Here is an 11,668-nt window from a genome sequence, read left to right on the forward strand (position 1 = left end):
TTTAAATCTAGATTAAATATATAAAGAATAGCTCCAAAATGTCTGGGCTTTCTCAAGTATTGAGTTAATTGGATGAAATTAGTGTTTAGAAAACCAGATTCTTAAAAACAATATAACTGAGCTTTAACATATAGAAAACAATATGTAAATGAAGGCTATTTTTAAAAGTCTGTGGTTGCCTCAATTGAATTAGTTGGAGCACAGTGACATTTGTTTAGTATCGCTCTACTAAAATATTGACTATCATTAGGAAACGTATGGCAAGTCTAGTGTTTCCATGACAACTGAGTACCAGCAAAGCCTGAGAATGGACACCCATTCAAACATGGTGTCGTAACATGCACTAATCCATACCAAAAGGTTAATTATACAGGTGAACTACAGGTGAACTTTAAAAGCCAGGAAGACAATGCTTACCATTTTTGTCAGCTCTTCTCAATATCTAAAAGAAAACAGGACAATATCAATTCACAGACTCTGGGCATAGAAAAAAATGCTCAGCTGATCATGTAAAGGGACTCTAGCAGTGTAAATTATTTAGGTCGAGTCCTAAAAAGAGCAGAGATGAAAGAAAACGTGATGATGCTGTGTTGACTTTGAAAACCCAAGCACGCCGCAGCGGTCTGTTAAATAAAGTCCCATTTCACAGCAAGAATATTCACACTTTAAATGTGGTCCGCTGCTAGGCATGCCAAGTCTAGGCTGAATTTAGCTTCCTCCTTAGAGGAGTGAAAAACTATGCCACCGATCTGTCAGGGACTAGTGCTTCCTCATTCCAGTATGATAATTAACAATACACACCTCTGATCCCAGCGGAAGCTCTTTAGACACCTTACTACAATTTAATTAGCAACTAAAACCGCAGTTACAATCAGCCTTTAAGCCAGCATGGCTTTGTGGTTGAAGAGGATCTGAATCCGTTTAAAGCAGAAAAGAGAACAAATAATGTTAATGTGTTTAATTGGCAATATGCATAATGACTAATTAACATTATATTAATTAATACTATGCATGATGACTGCAAATACGCAATGCAATATGAGTCATGGTGCATTACATAAGCCTATGCTTAAGGCTATGAAGAATGTAAGTCTCAAATCACCTGAATACTTCAAGATCAATACCTAAAATTACAGCCACTGAATTCTGTAACATTTCTTTATATTGAATGAGTGAGACTTTAAACATTTGCACATTCAAATATACATCACTCACTCGCTTTCCTTCAGGTTAGTCCCTGATTTATGAGGGGTTGCCACAGCGGAATGACCCACCAGTTACTCTGGCATGTGTTTTATGTGATAGATGCCCTTCCCATTCATATACTTAATCAAACTAAATACACACAATTATGTTGCTGTGCATAAGAGCTATAATGTAGTGTCTAATGTTTTGAAAAACATTCTGTGAAAATGAAATATCATAAAATGCCGTTCTAATCTATACAATATGTATATTGAATATATATAAAAGAAGAAATTATTATACTAAATATTGTTGGATTTGAAATTATTAAAAATGCATTACTGAGAAATACTACAACTTTTAATGATACTGGCAAAATACAAAGATATAAAATTACATTTGATTAGTATTTTGCAGAACTGTGATCCTTAAATATTGTAATATATTCTGAAATGGTCTCGTTTTAATGTGACTAAAGTGATCGTTTGTCACACTGAATGACATTTTAGTTGATGTCTTCTGCAAAGTCCTTGGTACAAAAAGGTATAAGAGTCACTATTTTGCTGAAAAATAAATTAATTTAAAAATACAATTTTAAAACCTGTATTTGACATATTTGACTGAATATATATATATATATATATATATATATATATATATATATATATATATATATATATATATATATATATATATAGTTAAACTTATTTTTATTTTATTTTTAACCTAGTAGGCAAATATAAAACATCAATGCAATAAAAAAAGCAAATGTAATAATTAACGTTAAGCATATTATAAAAGGCAAATTACAGAATATCAAAACAATATAAATAAGAATATATTAGAGCAATGAAGATTATATCAGTCGATATCCTACATCATTGTGAATCAGTCAACAGGTTCTTTCAGGTCTCCATTTTCCTTTTATCGTTCCATGCATTTATTCAGCACAAAAATATATTAAAAATAGTTACTTAAAAATACTCACGTCCAAAAATATTGACATTCCTTTCTTTAACTCGATGGGAGTGCTGGCTTCATCCGAGAGTGACTGCACCTCTTCAGAGCAATCCATGGTCAATCCTAGTGATAAATAACTCTTTAACTTTCCCTTCTGACAGAAAAGCACTTAATGCGTGCGGACAGAAGGAGCGCGCGTTCTGCTGTGTGTCGCTGTAATGCGCGTGAAAGGAATCTCCCGCTGTACTCCAGTGATGAGCCACAGGTCTCTGATGCTGAGCTGTGCGCCAATGACATTCGCTTTGTGCTCCGCTATCAGAGCTTGTCATCATTATCCTCTATACCTGCGGCGATTTCTGTTATGTCTCTCACCATGCGGATATTTTTGCTCTTCATGTCTGTTATTATGTAATAATGGAAAACCTACCCAAACAGTAGCCGTTTTGATACAGAAGCCATCAGGTCATTATAAATAAAGTGTAACAGGTGAAAGTTTAAAGCATAATAATTCACCCCAACAACAATAATAATAGGTTATTTTGTTGTGTTTATCAACCTCATGTCGTTCTAAATGTGATTTTCCTCCTTTTTTTGCATGAAATGAAAAATAAACTGTTTGTACACAACATTTTGAGAATTATGCTAATGTATATTAATTTACTTTAACAGTATTTTTAAAATGATAGCTCTGAAAAGTAAAAATCATATCGTACTCACCCTTCAGTTGTTCCAAACCTGTTTGACTTTCTTTCTTAGGTTAAACACAAAATAAGCTCTTTTGAAGAAAGCTGGAAACCTATAACCACCGACTTCCAATGTATTTGCATTGATGTAAATGGTTGCCGATTTCCAGCTTTCTTCAAAGTATCTTCTTTTGTGTTCATCAGAATAAAGAAATTCTTGTTAAACCCCTTTAGTGTTAGTAAATAGTGATTATTTTCATTTGCGTGAACTATTTCCTAATGTTTTCCTGAGTTTAGGACTGTTCACGCAGCATTTCATACAGAGAAAAGTACACTTAATTATTTTAAAAATTATTTCTACATTCCTGTCATGATTTTTAATGATCTATTTAATGATAGGACGCCTCGAGACACAGACATCTCTCCTTGAATCAAATGTTAGGTAACAGCGACGTCTTGTGGTAAAACATAGCACTAACAGAAACATTGTGATTAGCTGATTCTTCCAACAGTATGTGGATGCAGCATTGATGATGCAAGCTGAGACTGCATATCTCAGTGATGCAATGTCAGACACAATGCACTCAATAGAGCTAGTGACGTCACTGTGAGGGGTAGGGTTAATGGTGGGTATAGGTGGGTGGGGGAGCCAAGATGGCAGCGGAGTGAATGGTCATGGTTTTTAGCGCTTAGGTACTACGAGGAGTTTTAAAGTTAACAAAACAGTTATTTAGCATGTAATGTCCTAAATTTTGATAGTTTTATTGTTCTTGAAATTTTTTCACGGACATTATTTATTCTCTGACGTGACAATGGGGAAAAAAAGAAAGAATCAGTCCCTCCAGGAAAGTGCTATATTGGCTGGATACCTCGTGGAAGAAAGGGGCATGGAGTCTGCAAACATGGAGAACATAGATCTTGAGACAGAAATTGGTGCCAATGAAGAGGTTTTTGCAAAGCCTATTTGTTCTACTCCATCAAAGAATCCTACGAGGTCAAAAGGTACGGATGAAATCTCCTTATCTACACTCCTTGACGCGATTCAGAGGCTAACCGCTAAAATGGATGAAACGCACGACAAGGTGATTTCCATTGATAACACGGTCGCAGTCTCCTGTGGAAAACTAGATAAATTGTCTGAAAAAGTCTCCCACATGAGTGAAGAGATCAAGTCGCATGGCCTAAGAATAGCTCAAATTGAGAAGGAGAATAAAGTATTGCAGGCAGAAAACCTACGCCTTAAAGAAAACTTTGACGAAATGCAGCGCTACTCCAGGCGATGGAATCTCAAGTTACAAGGGGTTCCAGAGCGCGACGGAGAAGACACAAGAAGCGTGACGATCAGCATCCTGAAACAGGTGGTTCCTGGTATACAAGAGAAGATGGAAGATGTAATTGATGTGGCTCACCGCCTGGGGCTAAGGAGATCTGACGGAGCACCTCGTAACATCGTGATGCGTTTTACTATGCGTACGTACAGGGACATTGTATGGCGAGCTGCAAAAGACTCTCGCTATCTTGCGGAAAACAAAATTCGCATCAAGGAGGCGTTAATCAAACAGGATGTGGATGCTAGAGCAAAATTATGGCCTTTAGTCAAGAAGGCTCGTGAGGAAGGCAAAAAGGTTTCGTGGAATGGCCCCTTTGCTTTTGTTGCTGGAAAAAAGCTTGAACTTATCTCCTAAAAATCTCACGGAATGTAGCCGAACGTAACTTTTGAGTTATCTAAGCAATCTCCAATTGAAGAATATCTAACGTTATTTCCGAGACTTTTCTTTTTCCCTATTGACTGTTACGACTATATTTTATATGTAATTTGTCCCTAAATAAGTAATTGTACCACTGGCTAAGGTTCATGTTAGCTTTATCCTCCTCTTTGCCGTTACTCGTTTACAGCGGTAAGTTCAAGAAGTGAGCATTGTTAATTTTGTTCTACTTGCATTCAACTTTATTGTATTTTTTTTTTTTTTTTTAATCTCTGTTTCTAGTTATTCTTTTTTATATATGAAAATGCAAAACTTTGAGTTTAACTCTTTGAGTATTATTTCGTTAAATACCCGTGGCTTGAGAGATCTTACTAAAAGAAAAGCTTTATTTTTATATTGTAGGAAAATGAATGCTGACTTAATACTTCTACAAGAAACCCATTCTTGTGAGAATGATGTACGTTTTTGGAAATCACAGTGGGGTGATAAGGCCTATTTTAGTCATGGGTCTAATCATTCAGCGGGTGTTATCACTCTCATTAATAAATTTAAAGGAGATATTGTTGAATCTCTGGCCTCTACAGAGGGTAGATGGGTTATTCTTGTCACTAAACTTGATAACGCAGTCTTTATAATAGTTAATATATATGGCCACAATTTAACTTCTGTCAACAAAGCTCTTATTTCACTATTACAGATAAAAATTGAAGCTTTAAAGAATAAATATCAACAGGCCTTTGTTATATTTGCTGGAGACTTTAATGAGGTTTTAGATAATTCATCTGACCGATATCCCCCCAAAATGAGTCACAGTAATGACATTATTTATACTTTGTGTGATTATCTTCAAATAACAGATGCTTGGCGACATTTTCATCCTGATGTGAAGGAATATACTTGGAGTAATAATCTACAAACTTATAAATCTAGAATAGATTTTTTCCTTATTTCTCAACAGTTGTTACAATTTGTATTTGATGTAAGTCACCAGTATGCTCCTTTTTCTGATCATTTAGTAATTAGACTAGTTTTGCAAACGAATCGTAAGGAGAATACCTTACGTGGTTACTGGAAATTGAATAATAATTTGTTAAACGATAGAATTTTTAATAATCAGATTAAATATTTAGCTATTGAAATATTTTCAAAAAGTGTGAGTAAGTCACATGCTGCTAGTTGGGACTATTTTAAATTTAAAGCTAGAGCCCTAGCTATAAACCGATCTAAAGCCTTAAGAGTGGTTAATGCCAGTAAAGAAGCTAATTTATTAAATAATATAAATGCCTTGATTAGAAAAGAAAATCTCACTGTTCAAGAAATTACTCAGTTAAAATCCTGTCAATTAGAATTAGACCAGTTGTATATAGAAATTGTTAAAGGTGCTTTCGTTAGATCCAGAGCAAAGTGGATTGAGCAGGGAGAGAAAAATACAAGTTTCTTTTTCTCACTTGAGAAAAGAAATTTTAAAAGAAAGAGTATTTCTGCTCTACAAATAAATAATTCCTTATCTAAAAATCCTGAAGAAATTGGAAATTTTATTTCAAAATTTTATAGAAACCTATATTCACTTGACTCTCAGGCAAGCCAAAATAGATCTTACATACAACAAATAGAAAACTACATACCTCAGATAAGCAATGAGTTTAAAATATTATGTGAAGCTCCACTTTCATTAAATGAAATTAGGGATGCAATGAAATTAATGAAAAAAGGGAAGTCGCCTGGCTCTGATGGCCTAACATTAGAATTTTTTATACATTTTTGGGAATTTTTGGAGCAACCCTTTCTTTTAATGCTTCAAGAGTGTGTAGAAAATGGATCAATGACCCCCACTATGAAACAAGGCGTGATATCTCTCATTCCCAAACCAGACAAAGACCCAACTATTATTGACAATTGGCGTCCTATTACTCTTCTAAATTTTGATTATAAATTACTTGCTTCCATATTTGCCAAAAGATTAAAACAACATTTACATTATATTATAAATGAAACACAGACTGGATTTATAAAAGGACGTCATATTAGTTGTAATACTCGATTGGTGCTGGATCTAATTGATTATAAAAATGAAATTGATTCTGATGCTATTATCTTATTTCTCGATTTTTACAAGGCTTTCGACACCGTAAAGCACGAATTCCTTATAGACTCTTTGAAAGCCTTCGGATTCCCCTTAAAATTTCTTAATATGGTACAAATGTTGTACAAAGATATTAATAGCTGTGTAATTTTAAATTCATGTACTTCACCAAGATTTCCTGTGCTCCGTGGTATACGACAGGGCTGTCCCTTGAGCCCATTCTTATTTTTATTTGTTGTAGAAATTCTATCTATAGATATTCTACACAATAATAATTTGGTTGGTATTAATATCTTTAACAGAGAGATTCGCATATCACAATTAGCAGATGACACTACACTATTTTTAAAGGATAAACATCAAGTGTCTCCAGTTTTAACCATTATTAATGCATTCTCTGATGCTTCTGGACTCAAGCTAAACTTATTAAAGTGTGAAATTATTTGCTTGTACGACACCTTAGATGCAAAAATTGAAAATATACCAATCAAAAATGAAGTAAAATACTTAGGAATTAATATAACAAAAAATCTAATTAGCAGACAGTTTCTGAATTTTTCAACAAGATTATCTAAAGTAAAATATATTTTTAACAGTTGGCTCCAAAGAGATTTATCAATTCTAGGCAGAGTCTTCTTAACCAAAACAGATGGATTATCTAGATTTGTGTACCCCGCATTATCTTTAGCAGTAGATAATCACACCTCTAAAAAAATTGATAAAGTTTTTCTTGACTTTATTTGGAATAATAAACCTCACAAATTGAAGAAACATGTGTTATCAAATAAAAGGAGTGAGGGGGGGCTTGAAGTCCTAAATTTTGATGACACCAATAATACATTTAAAATCAATTGGCTAAAGAGATGTTTGCTTAGCTCAGACTCTATGTGGTATTTTATTCCTAATAATATATTTAAAAAGATTGGTGGCCTTTCTTTTTTAATGAAATGCAATTACTCTGTTGGTAAATTGCCTATTAAATTAGCTAAATTCCATCAACAAGCTCTATTAGCCTGGAAACTGACTTACAGCCACAATTTCTCACCCCACAAAACCATTTTATGGAATAATGTAGACATTAAGATGAATAATAAATCTTTTTTCTGGGATAAATGGTTTAACAAAAACATTATTTTTGTTTCTGATCTTTTTGATTGTAACGGGGATCTTTTAACTTATGAGAGTTTTATAAACATTAATCAATTCCCTGTTCGATACATGGAATTTAAGTCAATTATAAAGGCTATACCTAGTGGATTACTATGTTTGATGAAAGCAGCTCTTAGTTATGAGACAAGTTCCAAACAATTATCACAGTTATACCTAGGAGGAAAATCTATTCTTACTAAAGAATGCAATAATAAGTTCATACGTCAAGTGTCCCAGTCACATAATGCAATTACTCCTAGAGGAAAGTTTTTTTGGGGTTCCATAATTGTTAATATTCAATGGAGAAAAACATGGTTATTACCATATAAATTCTGTATTCCTAATAAAATGAAAGAGGTGCACTTTAAAATTCTGCATAATATTTACCCATGTAATGCACTTTTATCCAAATTTTGTGATGTTACTGATAGTTGCACATTTTGTAAGAATGAGCGTGAAGACATTTGTCATTTATTTTTTTCTTGTAACGTGTCATCACTGTTTTGGAATGATTTAAGTTCATATTGTTTTTCCAAGGTTAATATGAGTGGTAATTTACACCTTAAGGATGTTATTTGTTATTTTGAAAACCAAAACAAGTCGTTAGAAGCCACTGTGAACTTTTTTATACTTGTTGGGAAATTTTACTTTCACAAACAGAGGTTCCTTAAAAAAAATCCAATCTTTATAGACTTCCTATGTGAAATAGAACACTTAATTAAATCGCTTAGATTAATTGAAAATAAGAAATGTGCTTCTCTCTTGAGCAAATATGATGAGATCTTTCTTGCTACTTGAATAGTTATTTTCTTTTATTGCACTGTCTTTTAAATTTTTTTTGTATTTATTTAATTTTATTTGTTTATTTTATGTATTGTATTTTGGTTTTGTTCTTTATCTTGTGCATCTAATGTGATTATTGTGTAAAAGAACTGTTATCTTTTACTGTATTTTAAGTTATATTATACAGTTTCTTGAAGTTAATAAAAAAAAAAAAAAAAAAAAAAAAAAAGGGTATAGGTGGGTGCATTAAACAAAAATTAAACTGATGGTTAATGAGAGATCTGTCAATTAAAGGAAGAATATTATTAGCCAAAAATGAAAGGTTTGTCACGTTTAGTATATACATCTCTTGCATTAGATGTTCCACAATCAGTTATAAAAGAGGTGGATACATTATTGTTAAATTTTATATGGAGGAACATACCACATTATTTAAAAAAGATGATATTGTGCAATTCATTTGAAGATAGTGCTCTCGATGTTCTTGACCTCACCACTTCTAATTGTGTATTTAAAAACAAATAGATTAAGAATTAGCTGAATTCTAAAGGCCAAATTGGGAGCATCATCCCTAAATTAGTTTTTGACCAGGTGGGGGGGGGGGGTATAGAATAGGGGGTATAGAATGTTTTTAAGGTGTAATTTTGATATTAACAAGGTGCCTATAAAACTTTCTTCTTTTCATAAACAGGTATGCTTACTATGGATGCTTATTTAGAAGCATAATTTTTCTCCACATAAATCAGTAATATGGAACAACAAATGTTTAACCTTTAAAAATAAATCCTTATTTTATAGAAATTGGTACAATAACTATATTAGTTTGTTGAGACAGTTATTCAAAAGTAATGGAAAACCTTTTAATTATTTTGAATTTCTCAATTATTACAAGATCTCTGTAACTGCTAAAGAGTTTGCAATGGTATTTCATGCAATTCCTAGTGGACTTGTTCAGCTCTCATCCTTGATTTATCTTCTAAATTAAATCTTTTACATACTAATCAGTTAAGTATCAATGGTGAGAAAATTAAAGACAATAAATTTAATAACTATTACATTAAAAAGTTATGCAGAACCACATTGTTGCCTAAATGCAAACCTTTTTGGAATTCCTTATATGAGATGATTGAGTGGAAAAAAGTTTGGAACCTAAATACTGTCTCACCAATAAAGTTAAAGAAGTGACTTATAAACTAATTCATTTAATTTATCCAGTGAAACATGTTAAAAATGTTTTTAGAGACATGAAATCTGTGTGCACTTTTTGTGAATTAGAGGAGGAATCGATAAAACACCTGTTTTTTGAATGCATATATACCCAAATGTTTTGGATTGATGTTGAATATCTTATATTTAAATTAACAAAATAAAAAATTCAGTTTTCTTATAAAGATATTTTGTATACAATAATAATAACAAAACTTTGGAGCAAAATTTGTTTATTAATTTATTGATAATATAATGGAAGTACCATGTACACAAACAAAAATGGTCCAATGATGAGCCCAACATTTATTTGTTTAAAATTCATCTTAAACATTATATCGAAATACTAAAAGACATTAAAAAGAAAAAAGCTGTAAGGATGTATGCAATTTTGGAATCCTTTTCTTATGCAATTTTTTTGTAATTTATATATCCCCTGTAATTTTTTTTTTCCTCTACTGATTTGTCCCTTTAATGTAAAAAGAAAATTCTAAGCATTGTATTCCTAATTTTTTGTATGCTATTGTTGTTATACAACAAAAAAATAAAAAATAAATAAATAAAGGGTATATGTGACCGTATAAAAAAAAAGCATTGGATGCAGCTCAGTTTGCATCTGCACCAGGTTTCTCGATTCTTTGGACATTTGCCTATACCATGCCTTTTTAAAATATACTAAGTGATCTAATTAACACAAGATCATTATAAGTAATCATACTCACTATTACCATAAAGACTCATCTTGTTTGATGTACATATAGGTTTTTAACACACTAAGATTATCCTGTCAACCCTCAACACAAAGGGCACCTCAGTGGACCAGGTCTTAACAAACAGACAGGTCTATACGGGAGGGATCCCATCATTCAGCTAATGGGGTGCCTCAATTGTCAGTGATTGGAGCACTTCTCTTCTACATCTACATTTCATATCTGTACTAAATTGTACAAATTATATCGTACGAATTCATATGAATTAGCCACTAAATCAAAAAGTTACGATTTGCCGTGAGATGGTGTTGGTAATTCAGAACCATTGCTTTTCCTAAAACTGTATATGGTTGCAGCTTCTAACATCTGAGCCTGCCTATTATCTCTTTTGCTGGACTGTCACTTTGATCTGTTTGTAAATTTAGCCAATTTAACACTTCATCACAACTCCTCCTTAGCCATTATCCGACTCTCAAAATACAGCAGTGAGAATGGTCCTTAATGAGCTGAAAAAAAGCACACATCACACCTCAGTTCATCCATGTGCTCTCCCTGGCAATAGTCGCTCTCATCAAATTCATGTTTGCCTACAAAACAACCAATGGCTCTGCAGTCTGCACTCCCATATAACCAAGGATGGGAAAAAATACATTGAAATATATTTCTATTAAACCTCAATTTTACATGTATCAAAATAAACTACAAAATACAGCAGCCAAAACAAGTATCAAAATAAAATACTGTATTTTGAAAATACTACAAAATACTTTTACAAGGGAGCATGAAATTTATTCTCAAACCTTCCATCAATAGGCCAAAGTAAACAGTTCACTAAGTTTGACAGCAACATTTTTTTTTCTCAGCAAGTTTAAATCAGCTACTCTGCCACCTCATTCACCTCTACTCCTGTACATGAGTAGGTATTCATAGACCGTTGTTTCTTTCATTTTAGTATACATTTTGTACAAATTTCATACAGAAAGTCCTCTCTTGAAGATGATCTCTTTAATCACGGTAAAAACCATGAAATGCAGAAAATGAGCAAATATATATATATATATATATAGTATCTAGAATATATACAGAATATAGTACTACTGTATATCTCTTCATTGTGTTTCCATCCATTGGGTGGCCAGTGAAATTAACACCAGCTCTTAACAGTCTTCTATTTTAAAAGGGTCATATATGAAGAGGTTATTT

General features: G+C 32.6%; 1 protein-coding gene across 1 annotated transcript in view; it reads right to left on the reverse strand.

Moving 5' to 3' along the window:
* Nucleotides 1-2,423, reverse strand: part of necab1 (N-terminal EF-hand calcium binding protein 1) — a 63,020-nt gene extending 60,597 nt beyond the window's left edge. The window contains exons 1-2 of the mRNA XM_056479952.1: nt 2,174-2,423; nt 418-442 (exon numbers count right to left, since the gene is read on the reverse strand). Of these exons, the coding sequence (XP_056335927.1) occupies nt 418-442; nt 2,174-2,260 (112 nt within the window). The 5' untranslated portion in view covers nt 2,261-2,423. The remainder of the gene's footprint in view (nt 1-417; nt 443-2,173) is intronic.
* Nucleotides 2,424-11,668: the final 9,245 nt, after the last annotated feature.

The sequence above is a fragment of the Danio aesculapii genome, chromosome 19 (genome assembly GCF_903798145.1).
Source record: "Danio aesculapii chromosome 19, fDanAes4.1, whole genome shotgun sequence".
Lineage (NCBI taxonomy): Eukaryota > Metazoa > Chordata > Actinopteri > Cypriniformes > Danionidae > Danio > Danio aesculapii.